This window comes from Salvia splendens, chromosome 14 (assembly GCF_004379255.2).
Source record: "Salvia splendens isolate huo1 chromosome 14, SspV2, whole genome shotgun sequence".
Taxonomy (NCBI): Eukaryota; Viridiplantae; Streptophyta; class Magnoliopsida; order Lamiales; family Lamiaceae; genus Salvia; species Salvia splendens.
The window spans coordinates 23,770,145-23,796,474 of NC_056045.1; the positions used below are offsets into that span (position 1 = coordinate 23,770,145).

The following is a 26,330-nucleotide window of genomic DNA, read 5'->3' on the forward strand; positions in this document are numbered from 1 at the left end:
TCATCCTTTTTAATCATTTTATTTAAATATTTTAAATCTCACGTCGAATTTTATAATTGTCACTGAGTAAAAAATCTATATAAAATAATGACATATGATATGTTTGATTCCCACGTCAAATTTATATTAGTATTCTACGTCGAGAGGATAAATTATATTTTAAAATGAGTAACATGTTTAATTTTCTATCTGTTGGTTTTAGCGACGGTGATACAAAGATACACTAACCGGGCATAATACAACCCAATGAAGAATGGAGAAATTAAATTGAAATAAACTGAATTGAAAATACAATAATCGAAACTGTAAACCGTAGATATAATTTGTAAGTCGAGTCGAGGAGTCATCTTTCTGCAAGACGAGATACGCTTCGGTAGTGCTCTCGGATTGACGTGTCGTCCCCAAAGATAAAAACGACTTCGTCTTGTTCGTTGCAGCACCGCAAACAGAACAAGCTCCGACGAATTAGATGATTGCGAGGGCAGAGCTTCAACGGAATACTATGCAAAGAGAGAGATATATGCAAATGATATGCTTGGTTTGCAATGTTGTGTGTAGGGAATGCAATTGATGCATGGTTATTTATAGGTCAAGTCCACCCATTGGGCATTGATGGAGTCAACAACCATTATGTGTGCCATGATGGCTTGACTGTAATTGTCAGGGGTTACAAGCCGTTACGGGAGCTAGAGAGACATGATGCACCTGGACACGCTACACGACGGGATTCATCGTGTACCTTTTGGCACACGATCTGTCGGGGTCCATCGGTGACCTTTTGTCACCTGTTATGCGTCGAGGTCCATTGTGGACCGTTTGGGACCCGCTATACGTCGGGGTCCGTCCTGGACCTTTTAGCATCCGTTGTGCGTCGGGTCCATTATGAACCTTTTGACACATGGCACCCGGCAGACTGGGCACCGGGCACGGGTCACGGGACATGGTGCACTGAGCACGGCTCGCGGCTCGGGACGAGGCAGCGTGCACGCGTGGGCTCTACTGCCCATCTTAGGCCATCCACAACGCTGTTCCTATACCGTTCCTATACCGTTCCTTAAACCACTATTTGAGGGCCCCACTGTACTTTTTTACTCCATTCCTTAACTAAGGAACGGAACCTGCAACCATCCGTTCCTTAACCGTTCCTTAAATTACTATTCGTTCAATTTCATTTTTTTTAATTTCCAACCCAATTCAATTTAAATAAACACACTTTAATAAAAAACAAACACACTTTATTAAAAAACACACAACATAAAAAAAAAATTCAACTTAAACTTAAAAAAAATAAAAAAAGCACACAATTAAAATCCTAAAAAAATAAAAAACACAAAATAAAAAACACACAATTAAACGTGGGAAAATAAAAAAACTACTCCGCCGGCGAATCATCCTCCGGAGGCGGTCGAGGTTGAGGGGGAGTCGGAAGGCCAAGTTGTGCTGCCATATACACAATTCCGTTCCACCAGGCCGTGAATTGGGCGTACGAGAAGCGGGAAGTGTCCGCCATTGTGGCGGTCATGTACGCCACCATAAGTGTGTCCGAGCCTCCCCGCGAGCCCGATCCCGAGGCCGACTGGCTTGATTCACCTCGGCCCTTCCTCGCTCTAGCCGCCTTCGCCGCCTTCGTCCCTTGCGGCCGACGGCGCCCACGGCTGGAACCACCAAGTGTGTTGTACATGGTCTCCCAATCGCCGAACGCGTTGAGATCCCACCCACCGGAGCCGCCACCGCCGTAATTCCCGTCGCCGGACATTTTGTGAAGGAGATTGAAATAGAAAATTGGAGAGGAATTGATGTTGGTTTAGGAAGAGTAGATGTGTAGTTGTGTGTGAAATGTAATAAATTAGGTGTATTTATAGAATAAGAAAATAAAAATAAAATAAAAATAAAAAAAATTAAAAAAAGTTAAAAAAACGGTAATATGTCCGTTTTAAAAAAAAATTTAAATATATTTTTTTTAAAAAAATTTAATTATTGCGTCATCGCTGACGTGTCCCACTCGCGGGCCGGCGAGTGGGAAGCACGCACGAAGCGGGGAGCGCCACGTCGCCCCAGCGCGTGGCGGCACAAGCCGTGCCGCGTTCCGTGCCGTCGGCACGCGGAACGGAATGGGAGCGGAATGGTGCGCCGCAACGCGTTCCGCGGCGAAACCGTTCCGGCGGAACGGCACGCGGAACGCTGGCGGCACGCTTTGCGGGTGCCCTTAGTCCACTATAATTATTATATGTAATAATTCATCTTATTAAATACATGTTTAATAAGGTTCTCTCCTCCAATGTGAGATAATTAACTCTTTTAATTAATCCCTTGGTTTATTCTCATATCTCATTTATAACTTTGTGACAAATTTTAATTCATAATTTCTCACTCATCGGGAATCGGTTTGGAGAAAATGAATATACCACGGTCATCTACTCCGAAAGTAGATCGTCGCTGTTGCGCTTAATTTTACAAAATTAAATGTCTCGTCACATTTATTATTAGTTAAAGTCTATTGACCAAACACGATTCCAACACTATCTAACTAATCCCTTATATAATATGATTTCAAAAACTTTGTCACATCATTACTCAGTTTCATGTGACATCAGCATTAAATTTCCACAAATTTTGTAATCTCATTTACAAGGAAATTTCATACTAGTACTATTTTTATTTTAAAATATCAAACCCGAGTGGAGAAGATGCTTATAAAAAAAACCAACTACTAGTAATTAAATGCGACATATCAAAACTCTATCCTAACATGCTTCGTATTTACATATTTATTTCTTATCGTGATTCAAATTTATTTACATCATAAGGACTCCCTCTATTACCATTTAAGTTTGACACGAGTTTTAAAAAATATAATAAAAAGTTAGTGAAAAAATAGTGGAGTGAAAAAAAAGATTGTGAAATGTGTGATCATTGGCGGACACAAGTGTAGCTAACAAGGGGCTTAAGCCCTCCCTAAAACCATTTTTTGGGAGCTTTTCTTTTATAAAAATTTTATATTTGTCCAAATTAAATATAAATTTCTTTGTAAAGCCCCTATTAATAATCTAAAAATATACTTTTAAGAAATATGTAGTAAACATAGCCCATGTCAATATGATTTTCTGCGTCCGCCACTGTGTGTGATATATTACCATTTTTGAAATATTTTAATCGAAAACTCCTAAAGTGTGACACCCAAAAATGATCAATTGAGACTCATAAAGTGGGACGGAGGAAGTACTATACATCCAAATGTGAAATGGTAGTAACATTTAATTTTTAAAAGTTATTGATGTTAAATTATTAATATAAGTTATACTATCATCAATTTCATTTAATCAAGTTAAATCATACTACTATAATATAAACTACGTATACGACCATAAAATTAATATAGTACGTTATTATTAATCACGATATAAAGTAATTTCGCGTCGAAATATAGTCGAGTTTCTATACATTTTTTGCAGAAATTTGGTTCATAATTTACCTTCAAAATGTAAAAATATCTAGTGATTTTACTGTGATTAGTACTCCTATGTGCTTACTTCGACAGTTCGACTAATGTTTACTTTAGTTTCTACGACAGAAAGTTCAGAAACCCAGCACAAATAACTCATTGTTTTGAGAGAAAAAAAAAATAAAAATCAAAACTACAGTAAAAAAAACAAGAACTTATCTGACCGACAAAGTATATATGCGCGCGGTACCTAATGTCTTATTTAGAATAAATACTAGTATTATTATTGTAAGCATTAGAATATTACAATAACATCCATTTTAGACTTGGTAATGACATTTAATTTACATGGGACAACCAGAAAAGAAACATTTTATAATTTATCTTTTTAATCACTTAAATGATATAAATACTACACCATTCTCATTACAAGTAACCGATATTCCTTTCTAGACTATTCTATAATTCTATTATAAGTGATTAATTTTTATTTCTAGTAAAAAAGTAACTAATTTTTTTTATATTTTATTATCTCTTACTTTTTAAATGTAGTACTTCATTTCTCTTACTCTATGTGATACATTTCTCATCTAATACAAGATTTTATGCAGATGTCTTTTTTGAATTAAATGAAAAGAGAATAAAATAAGAGATTTTCTTTCCACTTAACTCAATAAATATTATTTTTAAAGGTTTTATATCTAGAAGAAATTCAGTCATTTATAAGACGGAGTATAAGTTTTCCATCCGAACTGTGTTCAACTCAATGCGGATCTCCTACTCCAACACTCACAACACAATAAAGTAATATTATAAAATCTCACTCATCACTTACATGTTTATAACATTATTTTATTGTGTTTTGAGTATTGGAGCGGATCTCTTACTCCAACACTCACAACACAATAAAGTAATATTATAAAATCTCACCCATCACTTACATGTTTATAATATTATTTTATTGTGTCATGAGTGTTTGAGTAGGAATGAAGTAGGAGTGTTGGAGTAGGAGATCCTTTCCGCGTTGAACTGTATTTAGAAATATATATGCATATAAATGAATAAAACACATTTCATTGTAGGCTTGTAGGTGGAGTTCATAAAACAACGCCAACCAATTTCGTTGATGCTGATTTTGACCTCAACTACTAGACTCTAACTTTTCCCCCTCCCTTCAATTACTGTACCGATTAGTTGACAGATTTTAAGTTACGAGGGTAAGAGCATCATTAATCCTGGCCCGGAATCATGCCTCAAGTCCCCTCCATATCATCATTCCCCTAAATTTGAGTCTCATGCCACAACTGTTCTAACCTTGCATGCCCCAACCCGGGCCGCAACTAATAAATGACACTATTCACAATTTCAACATATTTTACTCGTAAATGTAATACGTTGAACAATTCAAGCCGAGAAAATACATTGTTCAGTCGAAAAAAGAAAATTACAAATCCTAGAAAATTTTTTTTATTAAGCCCTAGAAAATAAAAATTACAATTCCTAGAAAAAATATTGAAATAATTTAGAGGATAGAAATGGAGAAATTGGTGGAAGAATGTTGAAGAAATGAGTAAAAATAGGCAAAAAATATATTAAAAAATGAAAAATAATTTTTTTGGGGGTTTGCGGCCTGTTCCGAAGCAATTAACCCTAGGCCGGGCCGGACCCCGGGAGCGTCCTCAGGCCGCAACTGCTGCCCCGGGACCAGCCCAGCCGCAACTTCCGCTCATCCAACGCAACGCCCGGGCCAGAACTCGCTTTTTGAGGCCCGGCCCCAAGCGTTAATGATGCCCTAATGGCCCTTAAAATTAGTATCTCAAACGAATTTAAATTTAATTGCTGATATTATAAACTTATGTGTTGTAGTAAATTTTTCATGAGTTCGTTTTTTCCTAAATTTAATCTGATGTGTCACGTCCGATTATGTAGATAGACAAACCGATCAATATAAGAACCAACGTCGCTTGTAATATAATGTGAGTAAACAAATCCGATTTGTACTGTACTTGAGTTTTAACAATTACTTTCAAATTTTGTCGAAATTCTAAATCGAGGAAATTGACTACAATGCATAAGTTCATTATTCGTGCGATGATCAAGTTTTAAATTCGTGAAAATATGAAATCTCGTTAAAAAAGTTTATTAACTTGTTGTGGATAGAACAATCGCCACAAAAAGTAACGTCCTGTCATAGATAGTACCTAATTGCTTGCTATTCTTTTGGCAACATTATTAGGTTGGACTTGTGCGACCTCAATCTGTCTAACCTCAAACACGTATATCCAACAGTATTTTTATTCAAAAATGTGTATAATCAGTTTATTTCAAAATTTGTTTAAAATAACATATGCATGCTAAAAAAATTGTGAGTAGGAAAATAGGAGCTGCAGATGGCAACGAGTTCATTCTTCATTGGTATCGAAATGCAGATGGCAACGAGTTAATTGACATCGAAATAAAATATCATAACTATGAAAATAAACATAATTTTTTTTATGAGTATAAAATGCTCAAGGTCAAACGCCATAAACATAATACAGTACTACATCCATAAATGGATATCGTGTAAGATTCTAGAAATTCCTCCTCGTTTTTCTTAATTTTTTTGTAAAGGAAGGTTATAATGAAATTTCCATTGATAATGTCATGGAAACTTTGCGATATTATTGTTTAAAATAAAAAAAGGATAAAGATTTAAGGAATATTGGTTACTTCCAAATATAACTTTTGTGGGCGTATAAGTTTTACGTTAGCAATCAGAACAACTTCCAAATCACATATTGCTTTCAAAGATTTTCCCTAGTAAGAAAATCTCGAAATCTTGTGGAAATCCTCACTAGTATAGAAACTTACCTACTTGTTCAACTCCAACCGATAATGTCGGTTGATTTTAGACTTCCATTTTCTATTTAATTTTACCTATTGCTCATACATTTTTCATTACATCTCATGAGTCATCGCTACAAAATTTACTATGAAAAGAGTTCAATATCGAATTTATCATGTTTTCCATTTCCTATATAATTACTTAATTTTAATTAATATTTGAACAGTTATGTTATACTAATACTTCATCAAATGAGATACACTATATAAATGATAAGAGTACAAAGATCCTTTCCAACCCTTTCGAAAAAAAAAGATTCATTCCAACAAATATTCGTGGTGATATTATTATTAAACAACCTAAAGAAACGCAAAGTAGAAAACAAATGAAACAATTATTTGTTATCTTTGAAGTATATTCTTCTTTATGTAAACGGCCCATGTGGGTTGGTGGACCATGAAAATATAACAACGCTCCACAGTGACTTTGCTTTATATTCTTAATCATATTTATACCTCAATAATTAAGCACTAATTATTGCTCTTTCCAGCAAGAAAACTTCATTTAAATTTTTTTTTGATATGTGGGTAATGAATTAGGAAATTCTATTATCCTCCCAACTCTCAACACCCATGAAACCAAATGAATATTCCACCTCGTACTTTATCAATTTAATAATAATATTAACAATATTTCTCAACATTATATATATACGCTCGTAGATTATTCATTGATCTACATATGTAATGAAATACAAGAGTACGTAAAAAAACGAATTCAAATTAAAATGATATAATTAATTTGTTTCTCGTGGGGACAAATGATGTCGGAGTTATGGGTTTTAGAAAGTAGCTAGTCTAGGAGTAGAAATTGAAATGAAAATGAAGATGAAGATGAAATAAAAAGAAATAATTAATTTATCAAGAGCCAAGAGGTGCTCTATGTGGGATGCCTTTTCTTCTTCTTGAATGATGATGACGATGACGATGACGAAGATGAGGTGGAGGCGTGGCTATGTAGATTTCTTGTTGTGATCCTTCACACAATTCTTTCACTTCCATTGAAATCTCCCCTTCCTTCTCCAAAACTACCTCATTATTTGCACCTAACCAATGGCTTGCATCCCCATTCCTCTTTATTCCTACAAGCTATTTTTCAAACTCATTAATCTTTTGATTTATTACATTAGACAAAAAAAAAGATACAACCAAATGATGAAATTAACTATTTAGGCGGTTATGATAAGCACATTTTGAGGGTTTTCATCAATGCATTGAGAATGCTAGCTAGTACCATTTAATCTAACAAATTCAGTTTAAAATTGTTAATGTAAATGGCTCATGATCACACCCATGTGTGTGTTTTGATGAAAACGTCAAGAATGTGATCAAGATGTGTGTGTGTGTGTGAGAGAGAGAGAGAGGGCAGACCTTGCAAGCGAGGGAACAAAAACGGAAGCTATCCAAAAGACTCCTCCTACAAATTTGACAGAGATGAGAGACAGCTTTGACGCCTCTTGGCAAAGGCCTCTGGTTGAGAAACAAAACCCTTGCGCTGTTTATTACATATGTCTGCACCCCGCTTATGTCTACAACCTTCTCAATCTCCGACACTCGTACCACATCGTGATACGACGATCTCCTTATCTGCAATGCTAATCGAATTCATTACATATGTAGTAGTATGTCGTATCAAAATTTGAAGAATTTAATTGAGAAATAAATACCTGAATTACATGATGATCTCTGTGCTTAGATGATCGGCAGTAGAAGCAGAAGGCGCCGGCATTGCAGTCTAAGCAATACATATTGCATTCGCTCCGGCTGCCCTCGCCGTGGGTGCGGCAAATGTTGAAGAATGCTGTTCTTAGCAGTCTCTCCAGCCATGGAGGCACCTGCATTTGTCTCATGAGAAAGAGAGGAGAGATAGATAGAGAGAGAGAGAGAGAGAGGTTTCTTTGAATTAATTCCCACAAGTATTTCACCTCACTCCAAATCATGTATAACATTTTATTTTCATTAATTAATTAGTACATTATTGTTATAATATTAATTAGTATACTAATCATAATCAGAATCCCAAGTGATAGGAGTATATATTATTAATGTTATATAAATACTAGCAATCAAATACAGTACTATTAAAAATGGTTTCATAAAATACATTTTGGGATTTTTTATAATACGATTGCATGCAGTAGCTAGCCCCCATGACTTGTAGTATGAATTTTTAGGTGATTCTCATCCACTATTTGATTTGAACGGCTATTTATTCAAGAAGCTAAGACAGGTGAGAGTTTATCCCAATTTAGTTGTGGGTGATATGAACTATTGCTAGTAAAATTAGGAAAAATAAATTAATCTGGAGCATATATAGCGAAGTCGTCGAAATATGTAAAAGTACAATTGAGGACCAGCAATCAACGGCGACGATAAGAACGGGTGGGTCAAGATATTTATTAGCCGTTGATTGAGTGAGAGAGGCGGAAAAGGATGGCGCGTAGGGTATAAAAAATTGGTTTCTTGGCGTCTGTATAGGGTGGCAAGAGTTGGCTTAAAACGTCATCGTTTGCTGTAACTGCTTTTCTATTGGGATTGGGGCCCATCAAATGGAAAACTTTGCATGCAACAAGGAAATGAATTTTTTTTCATAGATAAATAAATTGAATTTTTTTCAACCTAAATATAGAAAATGTTTGAATTTTAAAATCTTCTTTGAAATTTGTCAAAACATATTTATGTACATTTTAATTTTAAAAATCTTAAATTATGTTTTATGTCAAGATCCATCATAACTTATTCTTATAAGTTAGATTATTAACATGTCAAAACTTATCAAATGCTATCATTCTTATTTCATAATGTATCTTCTACACTAGTAGCATATTATACCCCTCCATATTTTATACATATGAATAATATTTCTCATTATACATTGAAGATGTCATGCATCCCACTTTGAATAAATTGCTAGGATGACATATAATGCGCTTAATATTTCTAATATGGATACACTATAATCTGAATTTGGTTGAACAAATAGAAAAATAGACATGTTTCCATAAAAATGTGCAAGCTCTTATATACACAGATAATTGGTGGGATAAATATTAAGAGGATTAATGATTCAATCTATCGTACTTACACACATAATTGGTGGGATAAATATTAAGATGATTAATGATTCAATCTATCGTACTTTCTCCGTCCAAGACTAAATGACTCATTTTTATTTAATATGAGTTTTAGAAAATGTAAATTTAAATGGGTGGAAAAAATTAGTATAGTGTAAATACTTTTTTTATAAAAATACCCCATGTCCCTAGTATAGTGTAAAAACTATTTTTATAAAAATACTCCGTGTCCCCAAACAATAGTGTCCTTTTGACATTTTAGTCTATCCCACAAAATTAGTTCATTTTTTTAAATTTTTGGAAACTTTTTAACCACTCGTTATACTAGTAATAATGTGGATCTCACTATCCATTACCACTAGTTCAATTACTTTTCTATTTCTTTTTCATACTTTACTAATTTTGCAATTAAACTTATGTCGTCTCTAAAATTTCTATTTTTAGAGGATCGACAGAGTATCAATTTTATAAATATCAGCAAAATACGTTTGTGAATGTTGAATCAATTTGCCGAGAATAATAAAAGTGTAATGATATCTTGAATTATGGACATTCTTAGACAATATTAGTTATCAATTTAATAACTTTACAAATTTATCAATTTTGTCATCAATATTTAGCAATTGAATCAATTCGATCCCAAGATTTTCAACTTTTCCCCCAATTTTTGAAATTCGTATCCCTTTAATAAATCAGTTTCAAACAATTAATTCTAAAAATAAACATGAAGATTTAGGTATCCTTTAAAATGTCATGTCACAATGAAATTGATACAAACTGAAATTTATAAAATAAAATTACAAGTTGCAAAAATTAAAATAAAATGGATACAATTAATAAAAGTTGTGTTGTGTGTCGAACTTCCCTATTATTAAGTCAATCGGATAACAATCTAATTGAGTCTAAATTTAATCACATTCAATCCAATATTACTGATGGGGTACGTACTAAACAAGCCCAATAGCAGTGACAGCTCGGCCAGCCCAAAGCCCAAGAGTTCAGTTCGGCATTACCAAAGAGTTCGGCCTCAGCCTACAGCTCGGTAAAAGCCAACCAATCAAGCTCTGCTCTCAGATCGGCAACCAAAGCAGTTCGGTCTCGGTATTCGACCGAACAAGGAGTTAGTGGACCCATACCGGATGTCCAACACACCCACTACCACGTGATGTCAGTTCAGGCCACGATCGTAGGCCATGACCTACGCTTCACCCACGATCTTAGGCCATAACCTACACGACATCCACGACTTAGGGTGGTGACGCAAGCCATGATCTGAGTTCATTATATAAATAGAACTTAGATCTGATAGAAGAGGTTAGAATCTCTCTAGAGAAACAATCATATAGCAAGTCTGTGTTGTAAGCTGTATTTGGCAGATCAAGCAATACAAACCTGCCCCCATTTCTCCCCGTGGACGTAGATTTACCTCAGTAAATCGAACCACGTTAAATTCTCTGTGTCGTGATTTATTTTTACGAGCATTTATCATCATCAAAAATTCGCGGAATCATCACTGGCGCCGTCTGTGGGAAGCGAAGAACAAAATTTGTGATAAAGCGAATTTTTGATCCATTTTTTCCACCCAAAAAATGCATACCAGATCGCAGAATACCCGCATTCCTGCCCGTGAGAACCCGGAGGAAGCCAATCCATCCCATAGGTCTGGAAAACAGCCTAGGGATAAATCCACCACCAGTTCTCATGGCGAAGGAACAGGCCGCTCCAAAAATCGTCCCACTGAGTCTTCCCAGCAGCCTGATCTGAATGAGGCTGTCAAGCTGTTCTTGGCCGAGAAGCAGGAGGAGTTCTTAGCCTTCCTGCAAAAGAGCCAAGAGCCGAAGACGAAAACGGAGGATTCTCCTTCCTCATCCAGACATGAAAGTCACTACCGCAGTAGTGCCGTGTCTTCCAGGAAGAAGAATCCTCAACCCCGACATATTCCTGATCTTCCTCGGTACCGGAATCACAGGAGAACTCAATCTCCTCCATACCGACGAGATATCGGATTCGCCGTGTACGGAGCACTGAAGACTCCGTTCTCGGACGACATCACCCGAACTCCCCTACCACAGAACTACCGAACTCCGTCGATGACTTACGACGGGCTCGTGGACCCTCACGATTTCCTGGGGCGCTATCAATATAACATGGCGAACCAGGGTCTCAACGAGGTCCACATGTGCAAGCTATTTCCCGAGCTGCTCATCGGGAACGCGAGAAGGTGGTTCGATAGCCTCCCCCAGGGCAGCATCAGATCTTACCGAGATCTAATGGATGCCTTCCACAGGAGGTTCTTTCAGAAAGCGGAAGCCCGAATCACTTCGGCTCAGCTGCTTTCCATTCGTCAAGGTCGCGACGAAAAAATCAGCGACTTTATGACAAGATTCCACAAGGAATGCCTGCAAGTGGACGATCTCAACGATCTGCTTGTCATCTCGGCATTCCAAAATGGAATCCTGCCCGGAGCTCTCTACAGGAAGCTCGTTGAGTGCGGTCCGCAGACAGCTCAGGAAATGTGGGACATTGCGGACCAGTACTCCCGAGCCGATGAGGCAGACCGTCGCAAACGGTCGTTAGACAGCTCATCGTCCCGAGGAGACAGGAGGAAGCCCGATCATAGCGATCAGGGACATCCTCGCCGAACTCCTTTTGGCGATCAGGGACATCCTCGCCGAACTCCTTTTGAAAGGATTCAAAGGACTCCGGTGCAAGACAGATTGGGACCCCGTCTCAATCCCGAGAAGCCGCCCGCTCAGTTCGTACCGCTGAACAAGCCGAGAGCGGAAATTTTCGAACTACACTCCGACCTGTTCGAAAAGCCAAAGCGGATGACGAAATCTGCCGCGCGCCGACCCCAGGATAACTACTGCTCCTACCATCAAGACCACGGTCACGATACCGAGGAGTGCAGAAACTTGGCTGCAGGTATCGATGTTCTTGTGAGGGCAGGGACATTGAAAAAATACCAAAGCAAGCAGTCAAAGAAGAATAAGAAGCAGAGAGGTGCGAACTGCGCTCCTCAGGATCCGAAAAGGCAGCCGGATCCCGAAGACGATGACGAGCCGCAATATGATGGAGTAATCCTGACTATTGACGCTCTCCCTGCCGGGAAGACCAAGTCGTCCCTGAAGTCAGAGCGCAGGGGCTCCAATCGAGAGGAGCCAACGCATAAAAGGCTGAAGCAGGACGAAGTGATTACGTTCTCGGATGCTGATCCCGTCCCGGCCATCTCTCCTCACCAAGACGCCATTGTCATCCAAGCCGGAGTGGCAAACAAACTGATCCACAGGGTGTTTGTGGATACAGGAGCGTCAGTCAGCATTCTTTTTAAAGAGTGCTTCGACAAACTAGAAGTGGACTCAGCTCGGCTCAGCCCGGCTCCGCTTCCCCTGAAGAGCTTCGCCCAGGAGGACACCCGCCCTGAAGGTATTATCAGCCTTCCGATCACGGTGGGGAAAGCGCCTACTAGCTCCAGTACGATGATTGAGTTTTTCGTGGTAAAAGCTCGGTCCCCGTACAACGTCATCCTGGGAAGAGACTGGCTCAACACAGTTCGGGCCGTTTGCTCCACCTATCACCTCACCATCAAGATCCCTACTAAAGGAGGGATAGCGGTCATCCGAGGTGACCAAAAAAGAGCAAAGGAATGCCTGCAAATTGCGCTTAGAAGTGCCGAGCAGTCAGATCGGCACCACCAAGCATAGCAATCACAGCAGCCGGAGTCAGAGGCGATGACCGAAGTCATACCGGAGCCGAACTCGATGACAGTTCAGCTGTACGAAGACGATCCATCCAGAACGGTTAAGATCGGCTTCGCGGGAACGCCTCTACTTCGGGAAAAAACCATCCAGCTCCTCAAGGAGTACAAAGACGTCTTTGCATGGTCTCCGTTGGACATGACCGGAGTGCCCCCCGAGGTAATCACTCATCGTTTAAATATTGATCCTTCGGTCCGGCCGATAAAACAGAAGCAAAGACTCTTTGCGGCAGAACGAAGTCAAGTCATCCATGACGAAGTCCGTCAATTATTGAAGGCGGATGTGTTATTCGAAGTGAAGTATCCTTCGTGGGTGGCCAATCCTGTCATGATCAAGAAAAAGGAAGGAGGATGGCGGATGTGCATAGATTTCACCGATCTAAATAAGCACTGTCCCAAAGATTGCTATCCCCTTCCGAACATAGATAAAAAAGTAGAAGCTCTGATAGGCTTTGAAATTTTTTGTTTTCTTGATCTATACAAAGGATACCATCAGGTTTTAATGGATGAGATTGACGCTTCAAAAACGGCCTTCATTACTGATTTCGGCATTTTCGCTTATAAAAAGATGCCATTCGGTTTAAAGAATGCCGGAGCCACTTATCAAAGGATGGTAGACAAGCTTTTTCGGCACCTGATTGGAAAGGAAGTCGAAGTATATGTTGACGATATAGTCGTCAAGAGCAAAAGCACCTCGGAGTACGAGCACAACCTCAAGTCCACTCTCAACGTGCTCAAGAAAGCCAACCTCAAACTTAATCCCCAAAAGTGTACCTTTTTGGTAGATTCGGGAAAGTTTCTGGGTTGTTGGGTTTCAAAAGACGGACTCAAGGCAAACCCCTCAAAAGTTCAAGTCGTTCAGAACATGGCAATGCCGAAGTCCATACATGACGTGCAAAGGCTAACCGGATGTCTAGCCGCACTGAGTCGATTCCTTTCCCAAGCAGCCGAAAAGCAACTGCCGTTCTTCAAGGTGTTGAAAAAGGCACCAAAGTTCGAGTGGGGAGCCGAGCAGAAAAAGGCTTTTGACGAGCTCAAAAGTTATCTAGCCGAGCTTCCTATTCTCTCTGCTCCAGCCGAAGCCGAAGTACTATTCTTATACTTAGCGGCATCGGATCAAACCATCAGCGCGGTGCTTGTACGAGAAGAAGGCCTAAAGCAGTTTCCCATCTACTTTACAAGCCGAGCATTAAGAGGTCCAGAAACAAGGTATCAACCTCTGGAAAAAATTGCTCTGGCGTTAGTAAATGCAGCAAGGAGACTGCGGCCATACTTCTATGCTCACAAGGTATGCGTCTTAACCGATCTACCTCTTCGGCAAGTTTTGACCAAGCCAGAAGCATCGGGCAGAATCGCCAAGTGGGCTATAGAGTTGGGAGAGCACGCAATTGAATATCTACCTCGGAAAGCCATCAAGGGACAAGCCTTGGCAGATTTTCTTGCAGAAGCGAAGTTCGATCAAGCAATTCCTATTATTGCCGAACAGAAGAATTCTGCCAATGCCGAACTAGCACAACCCTTGGAATCCGAAGTAGAGCCGCCGGACTGCTGGAGCGGATTCGTAGATGGAGCTTCAAACAAGATGGGAAGTGGAGCTGGTATTTTACTTGTCGCTCCCGACGGACACGAGGTAACCTACTCACTTCGTTTCCTATTCCCCACTACTAATAATGAAGCCGAGTACGAAGCCCTCCTGGCCGGACTCCAGTTAGCGCAAAGTCTACTCGTCAAATCTCTCAAAGTCCATTGTGATTCACAAGTCATAGTAAATCACATGTTGGGTACAAGTGAAGCCCGTGACGAGAGAATGAAGAAGTATTTGGACAAAGCGCAAAGCATCAGCCGAAGTTTCTCCTATTTTCGGATAATCCGCATTCCCAGAGCGGAAAATAGCCGAGCAGATACCTTAAGTAAGTTGGCCTCAGATCCGAGCTCAAAGGCGGAAGAATTAATGCATCGAAGCATTGATGAAGCCGAGGTACATTCTGTATCCAGCTCGCCGAACTGGATGACGCCGATCTTGCAGTATCTGGATCAAGGACAATTGCCCGAGGATAAGAGAGAAGCTCGGAAGATCACGTGCCGAGCTCTTCGGTACGAACTTCATGAAGGAGTCCTCTTTAGAAAGTCTTACCTCCAGCCGTTATTGCGGTGCGTAGGACCAGAAGAGACGGACTACATCCTCAGAGAAGTTCATGAAGGATCGTGCGGTAGCCACATCGGAGCCAGAGCTTTAGCTAAAAAAGTTCTGAGATGGGGATATTATTGGCCAACCATGGTACAAGAGGCAGTGCAGCTCGTCAAGAAGTGTACGAAGTGCCAAATTCATGCAAATGTCCCAAGGATGCCGCAGACCGATCTATACACTATGCAAAGCCCTTGGCCTTTCATGCAATGGGGCATAGACATAGTGGGACCACTTCCTCAAGCTCCTCGGCAAATGAAATTCCTTATCGTTGCCGTGGACTACTTCACGAAGTGGGTGGAGGCTGAACCATTAGCTACGATAACGAGCTCAAAGGCATTGGACTTCGTCTGGAAGAACATAGTGTGCCGATTTGGCATACCCCGCATCCTCATCTCGGATAATGGGACTCAGTTCACCGACAAGACGTTCAAGAATTGGTGCCAAGAGCTGAACATACAACAGCGGTTCACTTCGGTCTCCCATCCCCAAGCAAACGGACAAACGGAAGTAACGAACCGGATTCTGGTGAAAGGGTTGAAAGCTCGGTTAGAACAAGCCAAAGGACAATGGGTAGAAAATCTCCCTCAAGTCCTATGGTCCTACCGAACTACACCCAAAACCTCCAACGGTGAAACTCCGTATAGTCTGGTGTACGGCACTGAAGCCGTAATTCCGGTGGAGATCGGCGTACCCAGTCCCCGAACTCTAAATTTCTCCTCAGAAATGAATGACGACGGACTGAGAGCAGAACTAGATCTCGCCGAAGAAAGAAGAGAATTGGCGTGCATAAAAGCAGCCAAGTATAAGGAGCAAGTAGCCCGGTATTATAACCAAAGGGTGAAAAAGCTTCAATTTCAAGTGGGAGATCTCGTCTTGAGAAACAACGAAGTAAGCCGAGCAGAAAAGCTGGGCAAACTCGAACCCACATGGGAGGGTCCATATCGGGTGTCAGAAGTCCTCGGCAAAGGGTCTTATAAATTGACTCACATGTCAGGAGAACAAGTACCCCGAACATGGCACGTCTCCAACCTCAAGAAGTTCCACTTGTAAGAGACAAGTCCGGTCAGTCCGTCTCGTGTCTAGTTCGGTCATAGGGGTATGTGTTTTTATTTGTTTGTTTTTTACTTGCACCTTTTACTTGTCGTTTTATAAAAAGTTTAAAGTTTTTTCTTTCGTCTTTTTCATTTTTTCTCTGTGTTTTGTCCCTATGTGCTTGTCGTCTCTTACAAATGGTACCAAGGTATATCGTTCTTTAAAGACTGATCCCCTTTTTAGATCGATTATTAAAGACTATTGTGAGTCCAAGCTTCTAAGGAGGATATAAGACCACAATTCAGCTTAACAAGCAGTCCGTCTGAAACGAACTGCAATAAGCCAACGATTGTGAGTCCAAGCTTCCAAGGAGGATATAAGACCACAATTCAGCTTAAACAAGCAGTTCGTCTGAAACGAGCTGCAACAAGCCCACGATTGCGCGTCAAAGCTTCTAAAGAGGATACAAGACCACAATTCAGCTTAAACAAGCAGTTCGTCTGAAACGAGCTGCAACAAGCCCACGATTGTGTGTCAAAGCTTCTAAAGAGGATACAAGACCACAATTCTGCTTAAGAATCAAGCACTTCGTCTGAAACGAACTGCAACAAAAGTCCGATTCTCGCGATAAAACTTGCCTGAATTAGGACAAGGGAAAGTCCAATCCACGCGATAAAACTCGCCGAATTAGGACGACCAAGTTCGGTCAAAGCAGTTTACCTCATAAGACCGAGGACGACCATGTCTAGTCAAAGAGGTTTACTGCATAAGACCACTTCGGTTAACTGGGAAAGTCCGATCCACGCGATAAAACTCGCCGAATTAGGACAAGGGAAAGTTCGATCCCGGCGACAAAAATCGCAAAATTAGAACACAAACCAAGTCCGGTCAAAGATGTTTATTTCATCAGACCAAAGACGAGTCCGGTCGAAGATGTTTATTTCATCAGACCAAAGACGAGTTCGGTCAAAGGTGTTTATTTCATCAGACCAAAGACGAGTCCGGTCAAAGATGTTTATTTCATCAGACCAAGGACCAAGTCCGGTCAAAGAAGTTTACTTCATAAGACCGAGGACAAGTACGATGAAATTTTTTCGCTAAGCTGTAAATACAGTGTTAGAAGCGAAAACAAAATTTCATTTATCAAATCTTGTTCGGCATACAACTCCGCTACCCTACAAAATGGCGTTACGCTATTACAAAGGACTATTCTACCGTCCAGGGTTGCTGAAGTTAAGCCACCTATCTGCAAAATCCTCTGGAAGCCGAGTTCGGTTGTTCCGAGCAGATGAAGAATAAGCAGGTCGACGAGATGCTATCCTCGACCCAACGCCTCTTCCCCGAGCCCGAGAAGTCCTAACACCTCGGCGATGAAGAGTCTCTGCAATAAGCATCTGCTGATCTTGCTCGCTCATAGTCACAACTCCTCGGCGAATTTCAGTCCGTCCCCGTCTTGACGATTCCGGTTGCTCCTGAGCCCGTTCTCGTCTTGACGTTTCCGGCTGTTCCGGAGTTCGTTGTTGGCTGGGAGTAGGATTTTGAACAAGGGAACCAGAGGTTTGATCTGGAGTGCGAGCATCTGTTGGCACGACATGCCGAAGGAATCTTTCTATGGAGGGGCGCCGAGAAAGAACAATGTCGTACCGAGAAGCCCAGCGCCGTAATGATTTCACAACTTGTTGGCAAGCCGAGCTCTCCAGCGCATTGTTCCTCCGGAGTACAAGATATTCCTCCCACAGTTCGTCAACTCGACTCTGAACATCTGAGATGGTCAATCCCCCGCGCACACGGATGTAATCCTCGTACGCAGTCCTCTCAGCAATGGTCGTATTCAGCTCGGCCTCCAGATCCTTCTTATCGGACTCTAAGTCCTTATTATCGGCCTCCAGCTTCACTAAACGAGCCAGAAGCTCGTCATTCTTCGTCTGATCGGCTATAGCTCTTCTCTCAGCTTCGTCTAAAGCCGAAGAGTACAGCCGTTTCCAGTGAAGTATCTCCATCTCCTTGAGTACAAAGCAGCTATATTAGTTCGGCAGCTGTACCGAGCAGATAGTAAAATACAACAGGAGTAAAGGCGAGTACGAAAAGCTATACGAAGACAAATGTAGAGAATTTTTCATTCACAAGGAAAATTTTTTACACTAGGGCTTCAAGGCCATTTTACAAGGAAGAAACTAGACTAAGAGAAGGGAGACGAAATCATACTCCGCCTGCTTCGTCTCCGGCTCCTCGGTCTGGTACAGCTTCCTTCTCCTGGGCTACCTCAGCCTCGGCCTCGCCTCCTGCCGGCCTCGCCTCCGCCTCCTGATCGGCCTCCTTCTCCGGATGCCCGGCCTGATCGACTTCGGCCTCCCGCTCCAGCGGCTCGGCCTCACCCTCTCCGTTGTAAGTCGAAGCGGGTGAAACGGGTCCCACGGAGGCAAAGATAGCCTCCAGGTTCTCGTCCCGATCAGCTCGACAACTCCGGACTCGGTCTGCAGAAAGCAGGACCGAGGATGAAGCGAGCTCCTCAAGGAGCGGCAGATTCTGAAGCCGAGCAGCTATCTCTCGGCTGTACAGAGGCAGCACGACGTCGGGCCCCTGCTCGCCCTTATCGGCAATTAGCCTTACCAGACTACCGACAAAGGCCGAGAACTGGCTGCTCAAAAAGAGTCTCTCCGTGTAGGCACGGAGACCCTCTCCTTGGGCAACCACGGCGGCAGCATCCCTCCGTTTCGTCTGCTCTCGCTGGATGACGAGCTGGTTTTTGGCAAACTGAGCTTCATCCTGGGCCGAAATCCTAGCAGCCCTGGCTTTCTCAAAGTTTGCCTCAGCCTGCTCGGCCCGGTGACAAGCAGCCGCCAATTTCCTCTGCATCTCGGCATAGTCGTTGGACGCTTTGGAGAGTTCGACGGCGACGAGCTTGGAGAGCATATCATTCCTCTGAAAATGGATAAGGAAAAAAGTTAACAGAGGGCACCAAAAATACAAGACAAGCCAAGCCAAGGAATCAAGAAGACAATTCACCTCGGCGAAGTCCGTGGGCCATAAAAATGGCTCACAGATATGCTCCGAAGGAGGCGCCAAGACCACGTCTTTCTCTGGCGCCCTTGGGGGCTTCTGGGTCTTCCCCTTCTTGCTTGCCGAAGTCGACTCCGGCTTCTTTGGACCCGAAGAGGTCTTTTGCCTCTTCGGATTCTTCTCGGCATCAGGCGCCGAGCTGGTAGCCTTCTCTCTCTCCGGCTCCACAAGCTCGGAGGACTTTCTGATAGCCTTATTCAACATGAACACTGCCAAAAAGCAAGAAAGCAAAGTCAGATTTTCTTCGTTAAAGCAGTAGAGCATAAAGATAAAGAGAAATCCTCACCCTCGGCCTCTTCGTCCGAAGACGAGATGTCGAACACGACGTCGCCCTTGACGAGCTCAGACTCCGTGTATTGTTTCCTAACTATGGGAATCTTGTTGAGCTCGCCATCGAGCTCGTCCAACGGTTCAGGCCGAGGGTGACGGATAACGGACTCCGGCCCTCTCCAGGGAAAACTAGGAGCCGCGGTCCTATCATAGTAGAAGAAGCGATTTTGCCACTTCGGCCACTTCGTTTTACAAAAGGCCCTAAAGGGCTGTAAAGGGATCAAGTAAAACCAAGACCCCTTCCTCTTAAATTGAAAGAATTTAAGGATCGCCTTCAAAGACAAATCCCTTCCTAACCTACGGAGTTCGGCAGCGAAGGCCGACAAGTGCCTCCAAGAGTTCGGAGTCACCTGGCCTAAAGGAAGCTGAAAAAAATCTAGTAAATCTATAAAGGCAGAAGGGAGGGGGAAACGAAGCCCGCATTCTAAGCAGGCCTCGTACACGGTGACGTAACCCTCCGGCGGGGAGTCAGCCCTGTGATCACCGTCAGGTACCACCGCCTTCCCCCCAGGAAAAGAGTATTTTTCGTAAAGGGATATCACAGTATCCTTACTCAAGATACTGTGAAAATACTCTACGGTCTTCTCCCCGGATTCTTTCCGGCTAGAAGACCCCTTACCCCCTTTCCTAACGCTACCCGACTCCGAAGAAGAAGAAGAAGACATTTTTCTTACTTTTTGAAGGTGAAGGTAGTCTGAAGAAATTTTTGAAAGCGGAAGGAAATTTTTCACGCAGAAGATAGAGAGTGCAGAAGAAGCCAATAGCAAAGGTGTTCAAATGATGAAGAAAGACGGTATTTATCAGATTTGGAAAAGATTTCAAATCATCGCACCGTTTCATATCCCACCTTTTCAGGATTCAACGGCCGGATTTTACTGTCGCATTTAATGCCGCATTTAATGCAGTCACGCGCAGGGCACGTCCCCTGACTTCAGCCTCCCCCGTACCCTTTTCCAGAATGCCGAAGTGACTCGCTTCGCCGAAATGAATCACTTCGCTTTTCGGGGGGGGTAGTGATGGGGTACGTACTAAACAAGCCCAATAGCAGTGACAGCTCGGCCAGCCCAAAGCCCAAGAGTTCAGTTCGGCATTACCAAAGAGTTCGGCCTCAGCCTACAGCTCGGTAAAAGCCAACCAATCAAGCTCTGCTCTCAGATCGGCAACCAAAGCAGTTCGGTCTCGGTATTCGACCGAACAAGGAGTTAGTGGACCCATACCGGATGTCCAACACACCCACTACCACGTGATGTCAGTTCAGGCCACGATCGTAGGCCATGACCTACGCTTCACCCACGATCTTAGGCCATAACCTACACGACATCCACGACTTAGGGTGGTGACGCAAGCCATGATCTGAGTTCATTATATAAATAGAACTTAGATCTGATAGAAGAGGTTAGAATCTCTCTAGAGAAACAATCATATAGCAAGTCTGTGTTGTAAGCTGTATTTGGCAGATCAAGCAATACAAACCTGCCCCCATTTCTCCCCGTGGACGTAGATTTACCTCAGTAAATCGAACCACGTTAAATTCTCTGTGTCGTGATTTATTTTTACGAGCATTTATCATCATCAAAAATTCGCGGAATCATCAATTACAAATCTAAAATTGAATCGACCATTTACTCCGGAAAAAAAATAGATCAGTAGAAACAACGGCGAAAGTGAAACAACGCGCCGGTGCGGAAGTAGCCACGCTGTTTACGGGCACCCCTTTAGCGAAACGGCACAAAACTCCCGCGTCCATGCAAATTACCCTCAACACACATAAGCACACCTCCTACTCTGTTTTTTCATCCTCACCCCTCCTTAATTACCACCCTATTTCCATTTTCATTTTGGGAAAATAAAATCTTCTGCGTTATGTGATTTCCAAATCTGCAATCCCTCGTTAACTCTCAATCTAATACCACAGAATTCTCTCATATTCCGCCTCCAATTTTTGATCCACAAACGGCGCAGATCGTTCCTTGCTCTCGGTCATCGAAATGTCAATGGTGTTGGAAGCGGCGGTTCCGGCCACGCCGGCGTCTCTCTACGTCGGAGACTTGCATCCCGACGTCAACGATGCTATTTTGCTCGACGCTTTCAAAGAGTTCAATTCCCTGACCTCCGTCCGTGTCTGCCTTAATTCCTCCACCGGCCGCTCCCTTTGTTATGGCTACGTCAACTTTGTTTCGCCTCAAGATGGTAATTCTTTATTTATTCATTCATTTATTTTCCTTTTGTATGCGTGTGTGGCTGTATTGTGTAAATTGAAGGGGTGCGTGGTGTGGAGAAGTGGATCGGGATGAGTTGTGACTGCGTTGTTTCGTGATTGAAGCTGTTTGTGTTGAATAGTTGTTGTGTGTGTTTCCGTTTGACTCGTAGTATTATTGGTACATTTTCATGATTAGAGAGGATAGATCGAATTGATGCCTGTACGAACATAGATTAAATGATGTACTATTTGATAATTTTGTTGCCTAATGGATCCCTGATTGATTATGATAATCGTATAGGGCTTCACATGGAGGCACTATGCTGCCCCACTTCTTTTGCTGAATTGCATGCATATCATCAAATTATTTGGGGATGGCTAACTGTGTTCATTTAAATCAGCCAAAGTCACCTGGCTGCAAGGATTCCTGTCACAATATAATTGTTTAACTTTTACTCAATATTTTGAAGTCCATGTGGGTTTAACTCTTCCTCAGCCTGGATCTTTTGGGAATGGAATGTGCGTCATTCTCCTAGTATTGAAGGCATAAATCATTGAGATTTTAGTCTCTATCTGCATGTATGTTAAAATCAAACTCCTCCTGTGTGGCGGGTATTGAAGGATTGAAGGCTCACTTTAAACTACTATGAATTGCTGTTGTAAATGTGGGAGTTTGATTCTCGGTCTGCTTATTCCTAAATACTTGTATATTGTGAAACTTATAAATTGGTGGTTCTTGACCACAAAAATTGTAGTTCCATCAACTTAATTCACATGATTTTACGATTAGGAATTTGCTATGCTTGCTCCTTATGATATACCCTTGCTTTTCTGTAGCCATTCGTGCCATTGAGTTGAAAAACCATTCCACATTGAATGGAAAAGTGATAAGAGTTATGTGGTCACGTCGCGACCCGGATGGACGAAGAAGTGGAGTTGGAAATGTTTTTGTCAAGGTAGCTCTGGAATTCTATTTTATTTAATATTACTATTTTTTGGGATATCCTTAACTGGTTCATGATCCACTTATCTGAACAGAACAGTTTACTTCTGCGTTTTCATTGTAGAATTTGAGCGACTCAATAGATAGTGTTAAGCTTCAAGAAATGTTTCAGACTTTTGGTGATGTATTATCTTGTAAAGTAGTGACTTCTGATGATGGGAAGAGCAGAGGATATGGCTTTGTCCAGTTTGAGTCTGAAGCCTCTGCAAAAGCAGCCATCGAGAAGCTCAATGGCTTAGCTGATGGAGGAAAACAGATGTATGTCATATTCTCCTTGTTTCTCCTCGCTCTTGCACTTTTTCTTTGATTTTATGCGAGGGATAATTTATCTTCTCCATATTATACATTTTTTTTTCACTAACAAAGGTTTTATCCATAGGTTTGTATCTAAATTTGTCAAAAAAAGTGACCGATCTCTTCCTTGTCATGAGGTGAAGTACACAAACCTGTATGTGAAGAATTTAGATACAGAAATATCTGAGGAAGTTCTTAAGGAAAAATTCTCTCAATTTGGAAACATTGCGAGCTTAGTCATCTCAAAAGATGAGAATGGTGCATCAAGAGGATTTGGGTTTGTTAATTTTGACAAAGCCGAAGACGCCAAATCTGCAGTAGAAGCTTTGAATGGATCACAACTTGGTATGGTAGTTATGAAGTCATATCAAAATTTAATACGTAGTAAGATTATGCCACATAACTCTATGCAGAACTTTGTAGTATAATCCATTCATTCAACAGGCTCAAAGGTTTTATATGTTGCCCGGGCACAGAAAAAATCTGAACGCGAGGAAATGTTACGCCGCCAGTTTGAGGAGAAAAGGAAGGAACAGATCCTGAAATACCAGGTTCCACAGGAGTTATTTTATTTACAATCATTTTGTAATACTATATTTTTATTATGAGTATGATTTTCCTTTAATCTGCTGATTGCAGGCTTCGAATGTGTATGTAAAGAATATTGATGATGAAATATCTGATGATGAGCTACGATTGCATTTTAGTCAGTGTGGTACGATTACCTCTGCAAAGATAATGAGAGATGATAAAGGAGTAAGCAGGGGGTATGGATTTGTTTGCTTCTCAACACCCGAGGAGGCAAATAAAGCTGTGTATACTTTCCATGGTGGGATTCTACTTCTACTAATATTTATCAACACAACATTTAATTACTTTTAGACGTATTGGGTTCACGAGACACAATCATACTTGCACTTGTTATCTCTTGTTCTTTGCTTAAATTTCTGATGGGGATACTGACAAAATTTTGTAAGAAGCATTCTGAAACAGTGAATGAGAAGTATTGGGTTCATGAGGCTCATTATGGAATGAGAAGGCTGCTTTTCATTGTTATATATAGGATGGTTTGAATGGCATGCATAAGCAACCCCACCAAGCATATCTTATCACATTCAGTTCTATACACTGAAATGGATGTGAATGAATGCATGCAGTTATAATTCCACTTTATTACCATCACCAGCTTTCTTACCTTACAGTATCAGTTTTTTCTTAGGTTTATTGCACTATCACCATCACCATCACCATCTTCCTTATTCCACAATATCATTTCTTAGGTTTCTAGCTTTAGTATGAAATTCCTTTTTTGGTAATTTCAACATTAAATTTAAAGACTGAGCCACAGTAGATTCGAACCTGAGGTCAAAACCACCATTGCTCGCCCTACAAATACACTCATTGATTCACTTTTGTATTATTGTAATAGCATACTAATATTGTGATGCTGAAGTTCTTAGTTGTACATGTAACACAGGGTTGATTTTGCGAAGGAAGCCATTATATGTAGCAATTGCTCAAAGAAAAGAAGAAAGGCAAGTGCAGTTGCAAGTTATATATGCTCAACGTATGGCGGGATTATCAGGACCGCCGTCACCTGTTATTCAGGGTGGATACTCTCATCTTTATTATCCAGCCCCTGGAGTTGTTCCACAGATACCTGCGCAGCCTAGTCTGATGTATCAGCAGCCAGGAATTAGGCCAGGATGGAGGGCTAATGGCATTCCAAATCCTTCCAGACCAATTCTTCAGCCTATCACCTTGGTCAGTTTATAAAATTTATATCTAAGCACTAATTTCTAAGTAGTTTTCCTTAAGAGCTTTGTCCATGTACTGGTTAGCCTAATTTTTTACATAAACTCTTCTCTTTATTTCTTAAAGGCTCCCAACAATTTTAGACAAAGACAAAGAGGGACGATGAACGGGAATATTCTACCACAGGCAGCTGGTCTTACATATCCATCACATTTGCAACGGCCAATTCACTCTCTGGCTTCATCTAAAGATTCAAACAATCAGCAGGTACGTTTCTGTATTATGCCCATTTTGGTACTTTCCATGCAAATCTTAGCAGCTTTCATTCATTTAGCACCATATCCAAGTCATCTGCTGTTCAATACATGCATGCAAGTCCTTCTCAACACCCTAATCTTGAACAATCTATTTGTGCTTCAGCCTATTTTTATATCAACTGGGGTTGGTGGTAAGGGGTCTGAAATGTTAAGTAGCGTGCTCGCTGCAGCTCCTCCAGAGCAACAGAAACATATTCTTGGGGATCGTCTTTATCCTTTGGTTGCTCATCACCAGGTCAATGAGTTAAATCTTCTTACTTTAACCCTCGTCAATTTAACATTTACCTTAGTGACAGTTTTTACATGATGTTGCAAATGCAGCCTGATCTAGCAGCAAAGATAACAGGCATGCTTCTGGAAATGGACAACAGTGAACTACTAGTTCTGTTAGATACACCGGAGTCACTAGCTGCTAAAGTTGAAGAGGCGGTTCAGGTGCTCAAATTATCTGATAAGACCAAAGAGCCCAATTCAGACGCCCTGGGTTCAAATTACATTTCTGCCGGAGTTGCTGTCAACTGAAGGATGAATACTCCGTTTTCATATATTTTCCAACTTCTTGACGTTTAGTTTAATTAGTAGTGACCATACCCTATTATATGCCTTGACATATTACAGCTATTACAGTCTACATGAAAACTCATATGCTGCTGCATCTGCAGGATATGCATTGCATTGACTTATATTCATACATGAAATATGTTCATTAGAGTTGACAGAAATTTCAAATTTTGAGTTTAGTTAACTGGTTTATTTAGTTGTACTATTCATGGTTGACAAGTGCCTACCCCAATGGAAACATTCAGAAATTAAGATTCAATATCTCGTAGAGTACATATAATCAAATTTTTTTGGTTACCACATTGATTGAAATTTACTTGATACAATTAATAAATGAGTAGGATGGGAGCAATTCGTATCAGTCGCGGAGGGCAGTGTCATGGTATGATTAGTAATTTAGTATGAGTAATCTTAATCCCTATAAATGTAGT

General features: G+C 41.2%; 2 protein-coding genes across 2 annotated transcripts; one reads left to right on the top strand and one right to left on the bottom strand.

The window, feature by feature from the left end:
- Positions 1 to 7,090: 7,090 nt before the first annotated feature.
- Positions 7,091 to 8,200, bottom strand: LOC121764884 (protein RGF1 INDUCIBLE TRANSCRIPTION FACTOR 1-like). The gene is made up of 3 exons (XM_042160912.1): positions 7,996 to 8,200; positions 7,700 to 7,915; positions 7,091 to 7,417 (listed from the first exon to the last, which is right to left on the bottom strand). Exons 1-3 carry the CDS (start codon positions 8,176 to 8,178, stop codon positions 7,190 to 7,192), a joined length of 627 nt encoding a protein of 208 aa, XP_042016846.1. The 5' UTR covers positions 8,179 to 8,200; the 3' UTR covers positions 7,091 to 7,189.
- Positions 8,201 to 21,547: 13,347 nt separating this feature from the next.
- LOC121763403 (polyadenylate-binding protein 7-like) lies at positions 21,548 to 26,083 on the top strand. Its single transcript, XM_042159414.1, has 10 exons — positions 21,548 to 21,959; positions 22,807 to 22,925; positions 23,037 to 23,230; positions 23,352 to 23,611; positions 23,711 to 23,817; positions 23,906 to 24,095; positions 24,744 to 25,030; positions 25,148 to 25,288; positions 25,442 to 25,573; positions 25,660 to 26,083. The coding sequence occupies exons 1-10, from the start codon at positions 21,758 to 21,760 to the stop codon at positions 25,858 to 25,860; spliced, it is 1,833 nt and encodes a 610-aa protein (XP_042015348.1). The 5' UTR covers positions 21,548 to 21,757; the 3' UTR covers positions 25,861 to 26,083.
- Positions 26,084 to 26,330: the final 247 nt, after the last annotated feature.

Bases quoted from the DNA above. Each gene is read 5' to 3' on its own strand.
- LOC121764884 (XM_042160912.1), bottom strand. From the start codon at position 8,178: ATGAGACAAATGCAGGTGCCTCCATGGCTGGAGAGACTGCTAAGAACA. The intron at 7,916-7,995 runs GTATTTATTTCT...TTAGCATTGCAG, and splicing joins GAGATCATCATGTAATTCAG to ATAAGGAGATCGTCGTATCA. The intron at 7,418-7,699 runs GTCTGCCCTCTC...TTTGAAAAATAG, and splicing joins TTTGTTCCCTCGCTTGCAAG to CTTGTAGGAATAAAGAGGAA.
- LOC121763403 (XM_042159414.1), top strand. From the start codon at position 21,758: ATGTCAATGGTGTTGGAAGCGGCGGTTCCGGCCACGCCGGCGTCTCTC. The intron at 21,960-22,806 runs GTAATTCTTTAT...GCTTTTCTGTAG, and splicing joins CTTTGTTTCGCCTCAAGATG to CCATTCGTGCCATTGAGTTG. The intron at 23,231-23,351 runs GTATGTCATATT...TTTTATCCATAG, and splicing joins GCTGATGGAGGAAAACAGAT to GTTTGTATCTAAATTTGTCA.